Here is a 20746-nt window from a genome sequence, read left to right as displayed (position 1 = left end):
TAAAGCCAAGAGAGCAGCATGGATTTGCCTCTTGTCAGAAGAAATGCCATTGCTGACATCCTAAATGATGCCTCTGCTGAGTGTCTGTGCTTAAGCTCACACACAGAATTTATTATTGTATTAATCTTCTTGGAAACTGTATGGTGAAGCTGAAATACCACTGAAATTGCACTGTACACGTGGGAAAACTAGATTTGAATCAGAAATAAAAGTTTAAGAGGACTTTTTTAGTTCAGGGTCCTAAGGATCCAACCCAGGAATGAGAGGGAGCAAGTTCAGGCAGTTCAAAAGACAAGATCTTGGGATTGTAGTTGCTTTAAAGTAAAAGATGCAGCTGAGATGGAGCCCAAGTGCTTTGGGCACAGGTGTGGTTGCTGAGGCTCTCTCCCGTTGCTCATTTCCCGGGCAGAGTGAAGAGCAGCTGAGGAGCAGAGCCCTGAGCCCGTGGCAGGCTCTGAGGCAGCTGCCTGTGTGTGAGAGCCCTGGAGAACACGAGGCAGCACGGAGAGCAGGGGCTGTGGCAGGAGCTGGGACAGAGCCCGCGCCGGACGCTGCTCGGGCTCAGCCCGCGGGCTGCGCTCCCCTTTCCCAAGGGACCATTCCAGGGAACCTCCTGCAGATCCCGGCCCAGGGACAGCAGCTGGAGCCTGGCAGCTGAGGGCAGTGCACTGCGGGCAAGTTCTCCAGGCTGCCAGAGGAAACCAGGTCAGACTCTTCTCTTCCACCTTCACCAGGGCCCCCTCATTGGGTGGAACCTGGTTATTGATTTTGGGGGCAGAACTGAGGTCTGTAGGGAATTAAGAGCTATAAACACTGTGGGAAAATGGAGGGAATATTTAAATGGGTGTCCTGCTGAAGGAATCCAGGATCTCAGTGATATCAACTGACACCTGAGAGTCCAATTCTGATCCATCCCAAAGCCATTTGCTCTCTGATATCTCCATGGGCAATCCTCTCCTTCTCCAATTGTTTTCCTGCTCCAGCTGTGTCCTGTCCACAGCCAGGAAGGAGGTATCTCCCTGGCTTTTGTGCCAGGCACACGGGACCAGGCTCCCACATCCTCCTTGACATCTGTCCTGTCCCTCACCCCTCTTTTTGCTGCTCCACATGGAAGCTGTGGGTGGGAAAAGATGGAAAAGCCACGTTTGGGGGACAGCAGCGTTGCTCTGGTGTGTCTGTTTGTCACCCCTGCAGCTGTGTGAGGGCAGGAGAAGCAGCAGAGGTGTCACCATGAGCACTTTGTCCCCTGGCATGGAGGAAGCCAGCCCTGCCTGCTGGAGCCAGCCCGGTGGGAAGGCATCCCAGGGGAGCTGGAATGAGGAGAGCCACGACAACTGGAGCCAGTGTGACAGCAGGCAGTGGAGCAAAGTGCCTGTCCCACTGCTGCTGCTGCTGCTGCTGTGCCTGTGTGGGAGGGTGGGAATGGGGCTGTGCTCTGGCTCCTCAGCTTCTGCATCCACAGGAACCCCATCACCCCCTGTGTGCTCAGCCTGGCCATGGCTGGCTCCACCTTCCTGCTCTCCATCACCATCACCCTGGGGATATTTTCTGTCCCAGAGAGCTTCTGCCACCAGCTGGGCTCGTGGGCTGTGCCAGCTGGGCTGAAGGTCCCCATCCTCTTGGCTTTCACTGCTGCTGTCTCCTCTCTGACAGCCCTCAGTGCTGTCACAGCTCTGTTTGTCCTCCCGTGTCCTGCTGGCCCTGCCCCTGCTCCCAGTGCTTCCCGGTGCTCCTGTGTGCCCTGCTCTGGCTGCTCTCCTTGCTGCTCACTGCCACCCTCCATTGCTGCCCTTTGGTGCCCATGGCCTTGGTGCTGAGCTGCCCCTTCTCAGTGCTCAGCCTGCCCTGTTCTGCTCTGGCCCTGCTGGCCAGGCTCCTGTGCTGCTCATGGAAACAGCTCCCAGGGAAGCTCTGTGCCCTGCTCCTGCTGCTCCTGTCATCTCCTTCCCCTTCTTCACTGCTGATTTTGGGTACTGGCTCTTTCTGAGGGCGTTTGACTTCTCTGTCTTTGCCCCCAGCCCCTCTCTCCTGCTCACCTGTGCCCAGAGCAGTGCCCTCCCTCTGACTGACTGCCTGGCTGGGAGCTGTGCAAAGGAATTCACCCCCTCTGGTAGTGTTGCCTTGCAGAGGGCTTTTGAGGCTTTTGTGCCAGAGCCAGGGCATAGGGACAACACAGGGGAGTCATCATCAAGTGAAATCATCATGAAAGATATTCAGCATGAAATAGACCCATAAAATATCCAGTGTTTGAGGTGATCTACAAGGATCATGGTGTTGAGCTCCTGGCCCTGCACAGGACATCCCAACGATCCCAGACTGTGCCTGAGAGCATTGTGCAAATGCTCCTTGAGCTCTGTCAGGCTGGTGCTGTGTGCAGCAGGGAACTCCTGCCTGGGCTGGATTCTGCATGTCATGAGAAATCCTCATGGAATGGTTTGGGTTGTTTCCTGGTTTAGGGTGAATTTGGGAGGAAACCTTGAAATGGGATCCCTCTAGTAAACAAATTCAAGCAGCCCCTCCCCCAGCTGGTTCAGGAAAAGATTTCCTGAGAGAAAAGTGGAAAAAACTGTTTATTTAACAAGCAAATTATTCACAAGCATAAGAAATGAAAACAATATTTAAAAATAAAATCTCCTGCTGTTCTGAAGAGTTGGCAAATTCAGACAGTCCTTGTTGTGGAGTGTAGTTTGTCTCACTCAGTCCCTTATCAGTCCCTCAGTGCTGGAAAATGCCGCGTCCCAGGCCCCGGTGGGCCACAGATGTGAGCTCCCAGTGCTCTTCTGGGTTTTCAGTCCAGAGCTGGTTTGAACAGTTCCAAGAAAAAGAAAAATCACAGTCCAGGGAACTTCTCTGCCTCAGCCAGCTGAAAAAAGCCTAAAAGCAAAGGAGAGCTCTGTGCTGCATGTCTGTGCTGCAGACAGCACGGTCTGGGAGCAGGAATGGGGAGGAGTGAGCGCAGCTTCTGGAAACAAACTGCTGCATCTGCTCTGCCCCTCTTTGCTCAAGAACCAGTCTGAATTGTGCAAAACCTTTTTCTCGGCTAAACAGATGAATGGGGACATAATTCAGGTCATATAGTCACCCAGGACAGGTTGCAAGGAACGGTAGAGGTCATCTCATTCCATTTCTCCTTCTGCCATGGGCAGGGACAACCAGAAAACCTTTGAAGTCTTGCTCTTTTGAAAGGAAGCTCAGGTAGGGAGCTGTCTGGGTGACAGTGGAGACAAGGAAGGTGCTGGGAAGTAGAAAAAGTACATGGAAGGATAATGGTCCTTCTGCACTTGCCTTGGGAGGGATGCCCTGGCTGAGTTGTTCTTCCCTGGACAAGAGCTTGTAGCTTGGAAAGTTATGTCTTTCCAATGGACAGGAAACGGTAGAGATGGGCAGAAAACCCCTCTCAGATGTCCAAGTCTCTCTCTTATGTTATCTATTAACAACTCTGTTAATAAATGCTCCTTAGCTGTTTAACCTCACTTGTGTATCCAAAGCCTGACTCACCACCCAGAGCTTTCACTCTCACTTCCCTTTCCAGAAGCAGTGGCACATTGTTTTTCCCTGGATTTAAGGCAGTGGGAAAAGGAGGGACAACTTCCCCCTGAGCAAGAGATGTGGCTGCTGCCCAGGTCTCTGCCAGGAGGCATCAGGAGCTCTTGGCACTGCCAACATCATCCCAAGCATTGCAGGCACGTGCCTTAGGAAGGGCTCTGGTATGAGACAGGGACCTGCCCTGCTCCCAGACCAGCCAGAGGCTTTAGAATGGGATTAAAGAAGGAAATGAGCCATTTTGGACACTGTTTAACAGAGACAGGCTCTGCAGTGAAGCCTTGATATTGTTTGCTTAGCAAATTCAGAGGCTGGGACTACAACAGTGGAAAGAAACAAAAACCATGAGTCCAAACCTGAGTGTCCTGGGGTGACGTTATGATGCTTGTATCCCCATTCATCTGTTCTGTTTCTTTAAGACTGTCTCTGAAGAGTGAAAGTTTTGTTTGGGTTTCTCTTATCAGGGACACAGAGACGGGCAGTACATAGGGCTGTTTTTGCTTTTTGCTTATTGCTTTTCTGCTTTGCTTGCTGTCTCTCTGCTCTTGCTTTTGCTTGCTTTTGCTTGCTTTTGCTTCTGCTTATTGGCTAGTTCTAGCTAAACAGTCCAAATTCCTTCCTGGACTGTTTCTCCTCTCTTTTTTCTGCAACCATCTTGAACCTGCTCTGGACTGGGACATGAGAACACCGAGGGTTTGCAACGTTTGGCTGCAGAAACTGCTCCAGGACTGGAGGGACTGACAGCAACCACCCCCGAAAGAGACTTTATGATTTTGTCATCTTTCTCAGAGCGGTGTCATCTGGTATTGTTCATTTTGTGTGCTGGGGGGTGCTGTACCTGTCAAATAAACAGGTTCTTTCCACTTCTCTCCGAGGAATTTTTCCCGAACTGGTTGGGGGGACGGGCTGTGTGGGTTTGCTTTCTGGAGGGGCCCTCCTTTGGAGGTTCTCTACCAAATTTGCCCTAAACCAGGACACTGAGTGAAGGGTAGTTAGAGAATGACAAAGATCAGGAGAGGCTGGACTGTGGCTGGAGCTGCTGTGCAGAGTGGCTGTGCAGCTCCACCTGAGGGTGGCCAGGTTCAGGATGGAGGTGCTCAAGGGCTTCCCTGGACACTGATGCTGGGGAACCAGAGGATGGATGGCCCCATTCTGCACAAGAGCAGCACAACCCCCTAATTTCTGTGCAATTCAATGGTCCAAGCATCTGGTGATGTGAATTTCCATATTGCATGTACTTTCTGGATACAGGCACAGGAGTTCAGTAGAGTTCATCATCGACCCTGCACTTTACTCAGAAATATTCAGTTCTGGAATTCAAGAATGTGAGAAATTCCCACAGAAAGGATAAGGGAATGTTGCTGTCCCTCCCCAGCTCTGCAGCCCTACCTGGTGTCCCTTCCCATCAGCTGGGAATGCAGGGCTGGCTGTGCAGGACAGAAGGGGAAGGATGCTCTCTGTGATCCCAACCCCTCTCCTGCCATCCAGAGGCACCAGCCCTGCAGGGATTTGGGAAATCAGTGACACTCCATGATGGGTGTGTCCCCAGGGATGAAGGTGTCCCATTCTTTGCAGGCAAGAGCTCCCTGGAAACACCATGGAACTCATCTGCTGAGCCAGAGGAGATGGAGTTCATTCCCTGGGGCTGAGGCCATGAAGGTCATTGCATGGGGAATGGAGCTGGGGAACAGCACTGAGCCCAGCTGCACTGCTTGGAGCCATGTGGACCCAGGAGGGAGGAGGAAAGCCATGCTCCAATGTGCTCCCTGCCGAGCATCCCACAAAAATCAGCCAAGGCAATGCTCCTGCTCCCTTCTCCTGCAGGAATACAGCACCACAGGGAGGGTGAACCTGTGGATATTGATTAATCAGGAGGCTCAAGGAAACCCTCAGCCTCCTCGGGGCCTCCTGGGGTCCTTCAGCAGAGCAGTGGAAGGGATCAACAGGCTCAGACCCCCGTGTCCATTGTAGGATCATCGCTGTGGGCAGTGTTTTCTTCTGCCTCCTCAAAGACCCTCTGGAGGGAGAGCCGAAGGGACTTTATGGAGAAGGGCCTCCTGCACCTCCCTGCCAAGAAATAGATGAAGGGTTTGATGCTGTTGTGGATGCAGGTGAGCAGGAAAACAACCTGTGAGGACACAGTGATGTAACCGAGCTGCTGCAGGAAATTGCAGAGGCTGATGATGAGAGTGAACAGCACAGTGATGATGATAACGATGTCGTGCCTCTTGGGCTGCTGCTGCTGGGAGCCTCGTTTGGAATTAATGAAATAGATTGTTCCAGAAATGACCACAGTTGCAGCAAAGAGGAGCAGGATGAGGGTGTACATGGAGATGAGAGCTGCCCGGCAGTGCTTTTGCTCGTGTGATGGGCACAGGAATGTCACTGTGGGAGTGACAGTGAAGAGAGCCAAGATGGCCCAGTATGGGATAGTGTCCACCACCCACAGCAGGCGCAGAGGAAGGTCCCATCGGCAACAGAGCTTGCACAGGTTGTGCATATACCACACAGGGATGCTGCTCATCAGCCTGAACAGCACCCAGTAGTAGGAGACCAATGACAGCTGAAAAACAAAGTTCATGTACATCAAGTGCACAATAGGAGAGCAGGACACATCCTCCATCAGGCTGAGGAGAGCAGAGGGGACTGCAAAGAGGAGGAAGAGGAAGTCAATGACAGCCAGGTCAAATATGCCAGCGTTCCTGCTTTTCAGGCTGAGGAGGCCGATGACAGCCCCATTCCCAGCCAGCCCACAGAGGCAGATGAGCAGTGCCACAGTGTGTGTGGCCACATCGGTGACATTGATAACACAGGCATTGTCTCCTTCAGTGGGTGAGGCAGGAGATGGGGACATGGTGCTCACCTCCATGGATGGACGCTGGGCAGGCAGTGGGATGTTGGCCCCTGGCTGTGGTCAGAGTGGATGGGCAGTCAGGGCTTGGAGAATGCAGGGATGGACCATGTGGCTCCTCAGCAGCTCCCTGCAGTGGGAAGGATTCAGTGGGGAGGAGTGAGATGTGCAGGGGAGGAGGGCAGTGGGAATAGTGGGGTGGAAGAGGGAGGAGGGGGGGCGGGGCTGGTGTGCAGGGGATTGATAAAGAAGAGAGAATAAACATTTTCAAGTCTCTTGAAGTTGTTTAAAGTCTAACTGGGCAAATAGGTAAAAATATGTAAAGATGTGGACCCTGTGTGATAAACGTGCCTGAAGCCAGCGCAGACAAAAATAAGGAGGTCCACGTTATTTCTGGGGAAAGTTCTGTAAGAAGAAGCAAGAGCACATGGCCAAAGGAAAAGTTCAGGGCAAGGTCACCTTTAATATCACAGCACTCAGTGAATGTGACCACCAGAGACTCCTCTCAATGAACCTCCAGGGCCATCAGAGGACTCCCAGCAGGAAGTGGATGCATGGAAATTAGTTCTAGGAAAATGGTATTTACATTTATGTTTAAGGTGTTCTTTAGAGAAGAGAAACTTTTTAAAGTCTATGTATTGCTGGCCAGGGGTATATGTACAAATGATAAACTGGACGGGACTGTTGTGAAACGTGCCTTGAGCTGTTTTATTTTTCAGCATCACTCTCATTACATTGTTATGACAATGGCAACATGCCACCAGCTCACATCCCAGCAGCAGAGTAAGAACTTAATGTTACAACTTACTTTGTAAGCCTCTTGACCAATCACACAAAGCAAAAGCATATTGACAGTAGCTCTATCTAACTACTATAGCACACGTACCTTTAGTTAAAACAATGCTTTCTTATTTCGAATACAATACCTACTTGTAAGCCTTAAAACACAATGCACACAGCTATATTATTCAGCTTCAAACTTCTTAATATCTTGATAGATAAACTTTTCTGTAGCTTAGGGAAATATTCTAGACAAGCATTAATACACAGACTGTTGTTGTAATGGTCCTTCCTTTCCTACTTTTTAAATATTTTTTCTGCTGGCCTATATCATGGCTGCTGCTTAGCTCTAATCACAGTTCTGTCTCTGAGGCCTGCCTTTTGCAGCTTTCCCAAAACCCTCTGATTATGTGGATTACCACATCCATGTATAGTTTTAGTGGATATAAACACTGTTATAAAATCTCACAACACTTACAGAATTAATGAGAGATCCTACTGCGTGTCCTGCTGCCTAATAATTCACTTGGTAACACCATTGATTGGTGTTGGGAAGTTTATTCTATCTGATTTTCTTATCAGTCCTCATCCATGCCATGCCATGCCATTGCGATGGGTTCCCAGTCCCTGGCCTCTCCCTGGCTGCAGGTGTGGCCTGTTGGGCTCTGCTGCTGTCCAGTGGCAGATTTGGGATTGGTGGCACCCAGAGCCCTCCTGCCCCCACCAGCCCCTGTCTGCCTGATGCCTTGGGCTGGCTCCCTGGAACAGAGGCCAGACCAGGTGAAGAGAATAAAAGGAGGCATTGATGAAAGGCCTTCAAAAGGTTCACCTTGGGCTCTCAAAGCCTCCGAGAGGGGCTGCAGCCAAAATGGACAATGGTCATGAGTTTTTCAGACAGATAAAAGTTTGGTCCATTTACAAATCAGGGATTAATCCTCCAATTACAGCTACAGGTAATGAAGTCATTTAGCCCCAGTTTGCCCTCCCCAATTCATTTTTGTCTATATTTTCTGGGCCTGACACAGTAGAGTGTCCTTGAATTTCAGGCCTAGAGAGATTGTTTTGTCTGACGAAAATGTGCAGACAGTTAACTTAACACTTTCCATGGAGCTTAGAGTTATGCACTAATGCAGTACAGGATATGAAAAATAGAAAGGCTAAAATCCTAAGGCATCATGCCCCCTCTGACATCCTCTAGAAATTCCCCCCAGGCTGCCTGCCCCTCCAGACAGTCCCGCTCCTCTCCTGCCCCACTCAGGAGCCCCAGCAGTGTTTCTGCTCCTCCTGGCAATTCCATGCTTCTCCAGCGCAATGAACAGCAGTGGAGCCATCCCTGTAGTGCCTCCTGTTTGTGTGCAAAGGAGGTTGGGGGGCTGGAGAGCAGGGATGGAGCTGGGAAGGGGCATCTCCAAGAGAAAGACGGCCCCAAAGCCTTCCGGGGCAGGCTGGGGTGAGCAGCCCGTGGGGAGGGAGTGGAGCCTCAGGCTCGGGGCTGGGAGGGATGGGAAGGACGGGAGGTGGGTGGGCTGCATGGGGAGTGGGATGGGAGGGTGGTGTGGGAGTGGTGGGACATGATGGAGCTGCTGGAAAGATGTGGTGGGAAGGTGTGGGGTGTGGTGGGCCTGGAGAGAAGGTGTGGGGTGTGGTGGGGCTGGAGAGAAGGTGTGGGATGTGGTGGGGCTGGAAAGAAGGTGTGGGGTGTGGTGGGGATGGTGGCCTCAGGGTAGCCCCAGGGAGGGGGGTGATGCCCCGTGGAGCCCATGGTGACAAACACAGGTGTCACCCTGCTCCTGGAAGGAGGTGGCTGTGCTGAGGATCACGGCCTCCTCCTCTCCTTGCTGCTGCACCACCTGAGCCTGCTGAGGGAACAGCTGAAGGCAGTGGAGAGGAAGAATTTCTGAAGGCAGAGACACCTTTGCACCTGGCTCACAAAATTAAAAGTTAATTATTTTTGGGGAGATCTCTGCTGTGACACTCACAGAGCACTCGGGGTGGGGAATGCTGAGCCCCTAAGCCATCCTGTGTGTGCCAGCCCAGCTCTGGGCACTGGAGATCATGGTTGCTGCAGGGAGCACAAGCCATGGCTGTGTCCCCTCTGACACCAAGAAGTTTAAGTCTAAAATCAAAAGTGTATTCGACTAGTAATAATTTTGAGTTGAAATTGTGAACATATGTGAAATTTATTTGCTATATGTATGTACAAAGAAACAACAATTTTCAAGGATTTTTATACACTATAATATTCAAGTTTTTTTCAATACATACTCCCCAAATGCTCCCAATTTCTTATATTTTGATATCGGTGTTTTTTTTGTTTTAATTCCTACCAGAATATGCCCTCTCTCTTAGTTTAATGAATGACCTGCTTTTTTCCCAGGCAAACAGTGTTTTATTGTCAGTGCTTGAATGCTGTTGAAGAACGCCCTTGCCCTGTCTCCCTGCACTGTTAGTGGGACGGAAGGAGGGCCTGGGAAAAAAAAAGTGGTTTAAAGTTTTTTATTACTTCTCATTGTCATCCTCTGTCTCTGTATATAATAAATTTATTTAATACCATTTAATTTGGACTCATTTTCTATTCGTGAAATGTTTTTTCTCCCAGTCGTCCTCTCAACTCATGAGCCCTTTGTTAATTTTTGTTTCCCTCTCCTCTGCCCAGCTGAGAGCAGGAGAAGGTGAGTGAACGGCTTTCGTTGGTGCCTGGCGTTTGGCCAGTGCCAAACCACGACAGGCTTGCAGCAGGTTATCGGCATCAGAGCCCACATTTCTTACTGACAGTACCCTTGATGATGCAATAAAAGTTATTGGAGACCAGATGTTAGGGTGCTGGGGTGCCCATTCCAGCCCTTCACCAGAGCTCATCCTCCTCCTCCTCCTCAGCCTTGGGAATACTTGTGGTTGTTTTTTCCTCATCTCACCCTTTGCAAGCAGGGACACCTTCCACTAGACTGGGCTGCTTCAAACCCCATCCAGCCTGGCCTCGAGCACCTCCAGGGATGGGGAGGCCAGAGCATCTCTGGGAACCTGTGCCAGGGCCTCTCCACCCTGACAGGGAGAAATTTCTTCCCAATATTCCCCCTAACCCTGTTCTCTGACAGTGGGAAGCCATTCCCCTTGTCCTGTCACTTCAGGCCTTTGTCCAACGCTTGTCTCCAGTTCTTGGAGCCTCCTTAGGCCCTGGAAAGGGCTCTAAGGTCTCTTTGAAGACTTCCCTTCTCCAGGCTGAACAGCCCCAGCTCAGAGACTTCAGAGAAGCCACAGGGAGGGGGTTGATGCCCCGTGGAGACAACGGTGGCAAACACAGATGTCACTCTGCTCCTGGAAGGGGGTGGCTGTGCTGAGGAGCACGGACTCCTCCTCCCCTTGGAGCTGCACCACCTGAGCCTGCTGAGGGAGAGGGCAAAGCCAGGGCAGTGGAAGAATTTCTGAAGGCACAAAACCACCAGCAAGGAAATCAGTAAAAACCAGTAAAATCAGTGAAAAGGTTTAATAATAAGCAACAGCACACTAAAGTTCGATCCCTGTTTGTGTGTTTGTTTGTGTGTTCAAGGGTGTGTGAAAAAAGGACACAGGGTGGGGATAAAAAGGAGGGTAAGGATAAAAAAGAAAAGAACCTAAAAGATTTACAGCACTCCAACTTAATACTACTTCAGCTAATACTACTTCAGCTACAGCTTAAACTTAGCCATTCAACAGAGGAATAGCCCTTAATAGCATTTAACCTACGTCTTACAGTTCTTTGCAGGCCTGCCCCAGTCAGATGTCTGAGGTACTAACACAGCTGAGAGAGCAGCATTTCTGCCACATTTGCCAGAGCAGATGCAGACGTGTGTGCACACAGCCAGCCAGGCAGGCAGAGTGAGCGCAAGGTGCCTGTGAGCAATTGCCCTGGCAGGCAGTGAAATGCTCCCTGCGGATCCCTTTGCATCTCCTCCCTGGGCCAAGGGCTGGGCCTGGAGCCCTGGCGGGATGGGCCCAGGAGCCGTCGGCGTTCGGGGATCAGCCCAGGGCAGCAGCCGGGAGAGATCCCAGCTGGGAGAGGCCCCAGTGCCAGGGAGCTTCTGCTCAGCGCTGCTGGGCCCAGCAGAGCTCCAAGGCTCTCCTTTGGGGCCGCTGCTCACAGGGCCCCAAGGCATGGGCGGCACTCACAGCAATGGCTCAGCCTGGCCACACTTGGGGCCGGCAGCTTCCTGGGACAGTGGCAGAGCAGGGATGCTGTGGCATCCAGGGCAGCACAATAATTTCCAAGGCTGTTGATAAAAGTCCAGGAGGTGTTTGGACAGCAGCAGTTGCTGGGAGCAGAGGGTGTTTCTGATCAGCGCCACAGGAGCTGAGCCCAGGGGCTGCTCCTCAAGGCTGAGGCCTCCCAAGCACGGATCAGAATCCAGAGCGGCCTGGAAAGGGGCTGGGGATGCAGCAGCACAGGGAGGGTGATCCTGTGGGTATTTATTGATCAGGAGACTCAAGGAATTTCTCAGCCACTGTCCCAGGGTCCTTCACCAGTGCAGTGGAAGGGATCAGCAGGCTCAGGCCTCTCTGTCCATGGTGGGATCATCACTGTGGGCAGTGTTTTCTTCTGGCTAGTCAAACACCATCTCGAGGGAGAGCCAGAGAGACTCCACAAAGCAGGACCTCCAGTACCTCCCTGCCAAGAAGTAGATGAAGGGTTTGATGCTGCTGTTGATGCAGGTGAGCAGGAAAAAAAAAAAGGGAGGGCACAGCAATGTAACCAATCTGCTGCAGGAAATTGCAGAGGATGAAAAGGAGAGTGAAGAGACCAATGGAGACGATAACAATGTCGAGCCCCTCGGGTTTCTGCTGCTGGGAGCCCCACTTGGCCTTAATTATATTAATTGTGCTGGAAATGACCAGCACAGTTATAGGTGTGACAAGGAGCAGCAGGATGATGACCCACACGGCGATGAGGGCTGCCCGGCAGTGCTCGTGATCATTTGATTGGCACTGGGATGTCAGTGTGGGAATCTCAGTGAAGAGAGCAGAGAAAGCCCAAAACTGGACAATCATCACCACCCAAAGCAGATGATCAGGAAGGTCACGGCAGCAGCAGCGCTTCAAGAGCTTTTTGATATACATTTCAAGGCCGAAAGTCATCAGCCAGAGCGGCACCCAGTGGCAGGAGAACAAAGAGAGCCGGAAAAGGAAACGCAGGTACAGCATGGGCAGGATAAGAGAGCAGGAGACGTCCTCCACCAGGAGGATGAGGGCGGAGGGGACTGTGAGGAGAAGGAAGAGGAAGTTGGTGACAGCCATGCCACGGATGAAAAAGTTATCACCCTTCAGGCTGAGGAGGCCGATGACAGCCCCGTTCCCAGCCAGCCCACGGAGGCAGATGAGCAGGGTCACACTGTGGGTGGCCACGCTGGTGACATCTGTCTCACACAGATCATCTCCTTCAGTGGGTGAGGCAGGAGATGGGGACACGCTGGTCACCTCCATGGATGGACGCTGGGCAGGCAGTGGGATGTGGCCCCTGGCTGTGGTCAGAGTGGATGGGCAGTCAGTGCTTGGAGAATCCAGGGATGGACCATGTGGCTCCTCAGCAGCTCCCTGCAGTGGGAAGGATTCAGGGGGGAGGAATGAGATGTGCAGGGAAGTAGGGCAGTGGAAATTGTGGATTGGAGAGGGAGGTGGGAGGGTTGCGCTGTTCAGGCACAGGGCAGAGGAGGAGGGAGCTGGGGAGGGCACTGCGGTCACCGAGAGAGGGTGTCAGGAACAGAGCAGCTGCTGCAGGAGAGGAAGGTGGGGTAGGGAGGAAGGCAAACATTCCACTGACCTGTTCCCTGTGGGGCAGCAGCAGGCAAAGAGGTCAGTGCAGATCAGCGGCGCTTCCTGGTCCCTCTTGCTCCTTTGGGATCCATGTCCTAAAGCGGCTCCTGCCACGTCAGGGACTTGAAGGAAAAAGTGCCCAGGTCACCAGGAGCTCCCCATTCCCATCCTGCTGGCTCCTCTGCCTGTGCCCTGTCATGGTGTTGCTCCCCAGGGCTCCATGGAGTCTCAGAGGAACTGGAAATTGCAGCTGTGGTTATGCTAGAACCTCACCTCCTCTGAGATATTTATGTTTTTTTTTTTTTTTTGCTACAGAGGAAGTGACTTTTGTCAAAATCTCCAAATGAAATATTTTGCAAATGGCTCCTCATTTCCTCCTGATGAGAAACATTCCTGTCCTGTAGAATGTCACATTCTGCGACTGCCTTCCCTCTCCTGACAGGTTTCTACCATTCCTTGCTTCTCTTTCCTGCGGGGTCACTGTCTCTCCAGCAGCAGAGGGATGTTGGCGGGGCTGGCAGTGCTGATAAATCAGCTGGGTGCTTGTCAGAAGAAACTCATATTTAGGGAGGAGCTCTGGGATCATTGCCAAAGCCTCCCCTGGGCCCAGGGAAGCAGAGCTGAGCTGCTCCCTATCCTATCCTATCCTATCCTATCCTATCCTATCCTATCCTAATCCCATTCCCATCTCTGCACCTCATTCCCACCCCACTCTCCATCCTCACCCCATCCTATCACATCCCACAGCTTTCCCAGATGGAGCTGCTCCCCCACTCTGAGCGTGGCCTGTCAGGCTCTGCTCTCCTCTGGCTTTGCCAGCATCCAGACCCCCTGTAGCCCCCTCTGACCCTCTCCTGACCCCTCCAGCCTGCTCTGACACCTCAGAACACATCCGGGGCTGATTTTTTTTCCCCTGACAGCCCCACTGCTGCTCCAGTCCACCAGGGACCCCGGCAGTGTCCCTGCTCCTGCAGGCCAAAGGCTTCTAGGACCCAGGAGGGAGGAGGAAAGCCCAGCTCCAATGTGCTCCTCAGGATCACACAGGATGATAAATGTGGCTGAAGCCAGTGCAGAAACAGATTTGGAGGCCTGCAGGGGTTTTGGGGCAACTTCTGTAACAAGAAGCAAGAGCACAAAAAGTTCAAGGCAAGGTCACTTTTAATATCTCAGCACTCAATGACTGTGACCACCAGAGAGCCCTCTGAATGATCCTCTAGGGCCCGGAAAGGACTTCAAGAACAAGGTGAATGCATGGAAATGAGCCCTAGGAAAGTGATATTTATGTATTAGCTAAGAAACACTCGTTAATGGCTGTGTGCTTATTATGGATAAAAATCCTGTCACCACACACAGATCAGGGAGAGATCCTTCTGTGTGTCCTGTGCAGGTAAAGAATTCCTGCTTCCAAATGCTTCCCATTGTGTTAAAAAAATTATTTCAGCTGAACTCAGTGTCAAGATATAGAGGGGATGCACAGGGCAGAGGATGGGAGAGCTGGGAGGGCCCTGCAGTCACTGGGAGAGGGTGTCAGGAACAGAGCAGCTGCTGCAGGAGAGGAAGGTGGGGGAGGGAGGAAGGCAAACATTCCACTGACCTGTTCCCTGTGGGGCAGCAGCAGGCAAAGGGGTCTGTGCAGATCAGCGGCGCTTCCTGGTCCCTCTTGCTCCTTTGGGATCCATGTCCTAAAGCGGCTCCTGCCAGGTCAGGGACATGAAGGAGAAAGTGCCCAGGTCACCAGGGGCTCCCCATTCCCATCCTGCTGGCTGCTCTCCGTGCCATGACCTGCTGTTGTTTCCTAAGTCTCAGTGCCTGGGTCATGGTGGTTTTACAACTTTGGCTTGCTTGGAGTTCTACCGCCTCTGAGTTACTGATCTTGATTGTTTTCATTTTCCCCTAAAAATCAGGTGTTCTTTTTCTTTGTTGTAAGAAACGACACCTCACTTCAAATTTTTAGAATTTTATTAAACTACAGCAAGGGACAAAATACGGTAAAAGTAAAAATGCTCGGTGCTCACTCGCAGCCAGAAGCACGGCCAGAGGCACACGGCCCAAAATACTAACAGGATTTGTAGACTCTTTGTAATCCACCCCCCACATTCAGACACGTTCTGCTTTTCCAACACAGCTCATCCTCCTTCCCGCCTTCCCAGAGCTTGTGCAGCGCTTCGGGCTTTGGCTCCCCACCATTGTCAGAGATCAGCATTACAACTCTCAGCGTGAACACAGTACTCGTGTTGGAAAAACTCCAAAGCTTAATTTTTTTTTTTTTTTTAAGAAGACAGAAGAGGAAGGATGGTCCCTGTGATCCCAGCCCCTCTCCTGCCATCCAGAGGCACCAGCCCTGCACGGATTTGGGAAATCACTGCCACTCCATGATGGGTGTGTCCCCATGGATGAAGGTGTCCCATTCTTTGCAGGCAAGAGCTCCCTGAAAACACCATGGAACTCATCTGCTGAGGCAAAGGAGATGGAGTTCATTCCCTGGGGCCAAGGCCATGAGGGTCATTCCATGGGGAATAGAGCTGGGGAACAGCACTGAGCCCAGCTGCACTGCTTGGAGCCATGTGGATCCAGGAGGGAGCAGGAAAGCCATGCTGCAATGTGCTCCCTGCAGAGCATCCCACAAAAATCACCCAAGGCAGAGCTCCGGCTCCCTTCTCCTGCAGGAATACACCACCACAGGAATGGTGATCTTATGGATATTGATTAATCAGGAGGCTCAAGGAAATCTTCAGCCACTCTTCTGGGTTCCTTCAGCAGAGCAATGGAAGGGATCAGCAGGCTCAGAGCACTGTGTCTCTGGTGGTATCATTCCTGGGGTCAGTTTTTTCTTTTGGCTCCTCAAAGACCCTCTGGAGGGAGAGGCGGAGCAACTGCACTGAGCAGGGCCTCCTGCACCTCCCTACAAAGAAGTAGATGAAGGGTTTGATGCTGCTGTGGATGCCGGTGAGCAGGAAAAGAACGTCTGGGGGTATAGTGATGTAACCGAGCTGCTGCAGGAAATTGCAGAGGCTGATGATATAAGAGAGGAGCACAGTGATGATGATAACGATGTCATGGCTCTTGGGCTGCTGCTGATGGGAGCTCCACTTGGCCTTAATGAAATCAATTGTGTTGGAAATCAAAATGGGTGCTACAAAGAGGAGCAGCATGAGGGTGTAGATGGAGATGAGAGCTGCCCGGCAGTGCTCCTGCTGGTGTGATGGGCACAGGAATGTCACTGTAGGAGTGACATTGAAGAAAGCAAAGAAGGCCCAGTATTGGACACTTTCCACCACCCACAACAGGTTCAGAGGAAGCTCACAGTTGCAGCAAAGCTTGCAGAGCTTATCCATTAACAGCACATTGCTCCTGGGCATCAGCCAGGACAGCCCCCAATAACAGGAGACCATTGACAGCTGTAAAAGGAAATTCAGGTACAGCATGGGCAAGATAGGAGAGCAGGACACGTCCTCCACCAGGAAGAGGAGGGCGGAGGGGACCGCAAAGAGGAGGAAGAGGAAGTCGGCAACAGCCACGTCAAAGATGCCATAGTTACGGCTTTTCATTCTGAGGAGGCTGATGACAGCCCCGTTCCCACAAAGCCCACAGAGGCAGATGAGCAGGGTCACACTGAGTACGGCCACATCGGTGACATCTGTCTCACACAGATCATCTCCTTCAGTGGGTGAGGCAGGAGATGGGGACACGGTGGTCACCTCCATGGATGGACACTGGGCAGGCAGTGGGATGTGGCCCCTGGCTGTGGTCAGAGTGGATGGGCAGTCAGTGCTTGGAGAATCCAGGGATGGAGTATGTGGCTCCTCAGCAGCTCCCTGCAGTGGGAAGGATTCAGTGGGGCGGAGTGAGATGTGCAGGGGAGGAGGGCAGTGGGAATTGTTGGGAGAGGGAGGTGGGAGGGTTGGGCTGTTCAGGCACAGGGCAGAGGAGGGGGGAGCTGGGGAGGGCCCTGCAGTCACCGGGAGAGGGTGTCAGGAACAGAGCAGCTGCTGCTGGAGAGGAAGGTGGGGTAGGGAGGAAGGCAAACATTCCACTGACCTGTTCCCTGTGGGGCAGCAGCAGGCAAAGGGCTCTGTGCAGATCAGCGGCGCTTTATGGTCCCTCTTGCTGCTTTGGGATCCATGTCCTAAAGCGGCTCCTGCCAGGTCAGGGACATGAAGGAGAAAGTGCCCAGGTCACCAGGAGCTCCCCCCTCCCGTCCCTCTGGCTCCTCTCTGTGCCCTGTCCTGGTGCTGCTCCCCAGAGTCAGTGGGGTCACAGGGCAGTCAGAAGTGGTTTTGCAAGTTTGGCTACATAATAGTTCTGCAGCCTTGGGGTTACTGATCTTCATTTTTTTTCAATTTTTTCAAATGGACTTTGTGAATTGCTGTGCAATTCCTTCTCATAGGAAACTGTACTTCCCAGGAGAAGATCCATTCTTGGACTGCCTTCCCTCTCCCAACAGGTTTGTAGCATTCCTCATTTCTCTTCCCTGAGAGGTCATGCTCCCTCCAGCAGCAGTGGGATGCTGGTGGTGCCGGTGGCACTGAAATGTCGGCAGTGCTGGCAGTGCAGGTGAGGCAGCTGGGTGCTCTCCAGAAGTAATTTCCAATCTGGGAATAGCGCTCCATGATCATTGCCAAAACATGGCCTGGGCCCAAGGAAGCAGAGCTGTGCTTCTCCCAATTCTATCCCCATCCCATGCTCATCTTTGCTTCCTATCCCCACCCCATTCTCCATCCTCACCCCACCCTATCACATCCCACATGTTTCCCAGACAGCTGCTGCTCCCTCAGTCTGAGCGTGGCCCATGAGGCTCTGTTTTCCTCTGGGACTGCTGGGATCCAGACCCCTTCCACCCCCCTCTGACCCTCTCCTGACCCCTCTGAAACCACCTCCAACACCCCAGATCCTCCCGGAGCTCCCCTTTCCCCCCCAATATCATGATCCTGCCCCACTCCAACTGGGAACCTGTCAGTGTCTCTGCTCCTCCTGGCTTTAGCGTTCTAGGACCCAGGAGGGAGGAGGAAAGCCCAGCTCCAATGTGCTTCTCAGGAGAACAGAGGATGGTAATAGTGGCTGGAGCCAGTGCAGAAACAGATTTGGAGGCCTGCAAAGGTTTTTGGGAAAGTTCTGTAACAAGCAGCAACAGTGCATGGACAAAGGAAGACTTCAAAGGTCACCTTTAATAGCACAGCACTCAGGGAATGCGACTGCCAGGGACTGTCTCAGTGAACCTCCAGGGCCATCACAGGACTTCCAGAAGGAAGAGGGTGCATGGAAATGAGTTCTAGGAAAATGGTGTTAATGTACTAGATAAAAAAAATTTAATTTCTGTGTATGGTTATAGTGGATAAAAACACTGTTGTAAAGTCTCATAACACACACAGAAATAAGGAGAGATCCTTCTGCATGTCCTGCTGCCTAATATTTCACTGATAACAGCATTAGTTGGTATTAGGAAACTTATTCTGTCTGATTTTCGTATCACTCCACATCCCCATCTCCGCCACACTCCTCATGCCATGCCATGCCATGCCATGCCATGCCATGCCATGCCATGCCATGCCATGCCATGCCATCCCATCCTATCCCGATGGGTTCCCAGTCCCTGGCCTCTCCGTGGCTGCAGGTGTGGCCTGTTGGGCTCTGCTGCTGTGCAGTGGCAGATTTGGGATTGGTGGCACCCAGAGCCCTCCTGCCCCCTCCAGCCCCTGTCTGCCTGATGCCTTGGGCTGGCTCCCTGGAACAGAGGCCAGAGCAGGTGAAGAGAATGAAAGGAGGCATTGATGAAAGGCCTTCAAAAGGTTCACCTTGGGCTCTCAAAGCCTCCAAGAGGGGCTGCACCCAAAATGGACAATGGCCATGAGTTCTTCAGACAGATATAAGTTTGGTCCATTTACAAATCTGGGGTTAATCCTCCAATTACAGCTACAGGTAATGAAGTCATTTAGCCCCAGTTTGCCCTACCACAATTCACTTTTGTCTGTACTTTTCTGGGCCTGAGGCAGTAGAGTGTCCTTGAATTTCAGGCCTAGAGGGATTGTTTTGTCTGACCAAAATGTGCAGACAGTTAAATAACACTTTTCCATGGAGTTTAGAGTAATGCACTAATGCAGTACAGGATATGAAAAATAGAAAGGCTAAAATCCTAAGGCATCATGCCCCCTCTGACATCCTCTAGAAATTCCCCCCAGGCTGCCTTCCCCTCCAGACAGCCCCGCTCCTCTCCTGCCCCACTCAGGAGCCCCAGCAGTGTTTCTGCTCCTCCTGGCAATTCCATGCTTCTGCAGCCCAATGAACAGCAGTGGAGCCATCCCTGTAGTGCCTCTTGTTTGTGTCCAAAGGAGGTTGGGGGACTGGAGAGCAGGGCTGGAGCTGGGGAGGGGCATCTCCAAGAGAAAGACGGCCCCAAAGCCTTCTGGGGCAGGCTGGGGTGAGCAGCCCGTGGGGAGGGACTGGAGCCTGAGGCCCGGGGCTGGGAGGGATGGGAAGGACGGGAGGTGGGTGGGTGTTATGGTTTAGGCCTGGCAAAGCCAGGGCCCCCATAAATATACCTTTTACCTGATATCTGCTGTGAGATGTGGCCAGGAAATAAGCAAAGCAGGCTCCAACTTAAACATAAAGAGAAGTTTATTAACTAAACTACACACACAATTACTAAACTACACACACAATTACTAACCTACACACACACAGGGGAAAAAAAACAAGGAGAATGAGAACTACACAGAAACACTTCCTTATCCTCCTCCCACCAAATTCCCAAACACATTTACATTTCCCAAAAATTATCCACACTCGATCTGGCACCACCCTTTGGAAAAAAAATCAAATCTTCAGCTCATAAGGGATAGACGGAGTCCTTCCTTGTGCCACGGGCTTCTTGTCACAATCAGCAATCCGCCCAGTATCTTGCTATCTCGTGACATCTCCTTTCCATGCCGAGGTGCTCTCACCCCCTGGCATGGGATGGGGCAGGGGCCTGCCTTCAGGGCCTTTTAAGAATGCCTCGTCTCGTTCCAAGCAGAGTACAGTCACAATCCTGGGACCTCTGTCCCCCCCATGTCTTCTATACCCCCTGGGGCCGAGGGGTCTCAAAACCAAACTCTCTTGACGCCGAGCCTCCGCTTCCCCCTGCAATACAGCCTCTGCCTCACCAGGAAACAGTCCATGGAAATACAACAAAAAAGAGTCCAGCAAAAACTGCCACTCCATCTTCCTCCATTCCTTCAACATCTCTCTTCTCCCTTTGCCAGACCCTCCTTACTGGCCTGATTTTCTTCCTTCATCTTCCACTCCTGTCCCTTTCCCACGAAAGGCAATGTTCTGCGAAGCCTTCATTCCCCAAAGGGTTAAAAGTTCTCCCAGGCGGCCGGACTGCCCGCTGCCCCCCCCCCCCCCTTTCTCCTCCCAGCCGTGCTGCCTGCCAGCACATGATATCAAGTTTCAAGATATACAGTTCGAGCACGGGCTGCATTCTCTGGGGGGGGAATAAACAGGTCGCTCAAGGGTCTGCCACCCTTCCTCCGAACCCGGGCCTACCGTAGATGGGCCACGTGGCTTTCCCCTCCCCCAGCCCAGCCAGAAACTGGGCCGGGGGAGAGACTTCCCAAGAGAGCTCCGAAGGCCAAGGGCCCTGCTTTTAACCCCTTGGGTTCGTAGTCTCAAGAGGCGGATCCAAATGTACCACTGGTCAAACTAGGTGCCCATCTTAAATTCCAATTACCCATTGGTAACCACAGCAAAACAACATATCCCAGATGTCCCATTTCCGGTCAAACCACGACAGTGGGCTGCATGGGGAGA

General features: G+C 52.1%; 3 protein-coding genes across 3 annotated transcripts; 1 reads left to right on the top strand and 2 right to left on the bottom strand.

The window, feature by feature from the left end:
- Positions 1 to 1517: 1517 nt before the first annotated feature.
- Positions 1518 to 2235, top strand: LOC128937053 (mas-related G-protein coupled receptor member X2-like; the record flags this gene model as incomplete). The annotated part of the gene is given in 3 exon segments (XM_054276411.1): positions 1518 to 1695; positions 1698 to 1930; positions 1933 to 2235. Coding segments are annotated over 3 exon segments (714 nt in total), but the record flags the coding sequence as incomplete, so codon positions are not given.
- Positions 2236 to 5491: 3256 nt separating this feature from the next.
- Positions 5492 to 6412, bottom strand: LOC128937015 (mas-related G-protein coupled receptor member H-like). The gene has a single exon (XM_054276348.1). The coding sequence runs from the start codon at positions 6410 to 6412 to the stop codon at positions 5492 to 5494; it is 921 nt and encodes a 306-aa protein (XP_054132323.1).
- Positions 6413 to 15741: 9329 nt separating this feature from the next.
- Positions 15742 to 16662, bottom strand: LOC128937036 (mas-related G-protein coupled receptor member H-like). Its single transcript, XM_054276391.1, has one exon. The coding sequence runs from the start codon at positions 16660 to 16662 to the stop codon at positions 15742 to 15744; it is 921 nt and encodes a 306-aa protein (XP_054132366.1).
- Positions 16663 to 20746: the final 4084 nt, after the last annotated feature.

Source organism: Melozone crissalis, unplaced genomic scaffold (genome assembly GCF_028551555.1).
Source record: "Melozone crissalis strain CALT ecotype California unplaced genomic scaffold, PUWL_Pcris_2 ptg000018l_1, whole genome shotgun sequence".
NCBI classification, from domain to species: Eukaryota; Metazoa; Chordata; class Aves; order Passeriformes; family Passerellidae; genus Melozone; species Melozone crissalis.
Note: the sequence above shows the minus strand (reverse complement) of the source record. Positions and strands in the feature narration are given on the sequence as shown.

Excerpts from the sequence above, each read along its gene's own strand:
- LOC128937015 (XM_054276348.1), bottom strand. The coding sequence starts at position 6,412 with ATGGAGGTGAGCACCATGTCCCCATCTCCTGCCTCACCCACTGAAGGA.
- LOC128937036 (XM_054276391.1), bottom strand. The coding sequence starts at position 16,662 with ATGGAGGTGACCACCGTGTCCCCATCTCCTGCCTCACCCACTGAAGGA.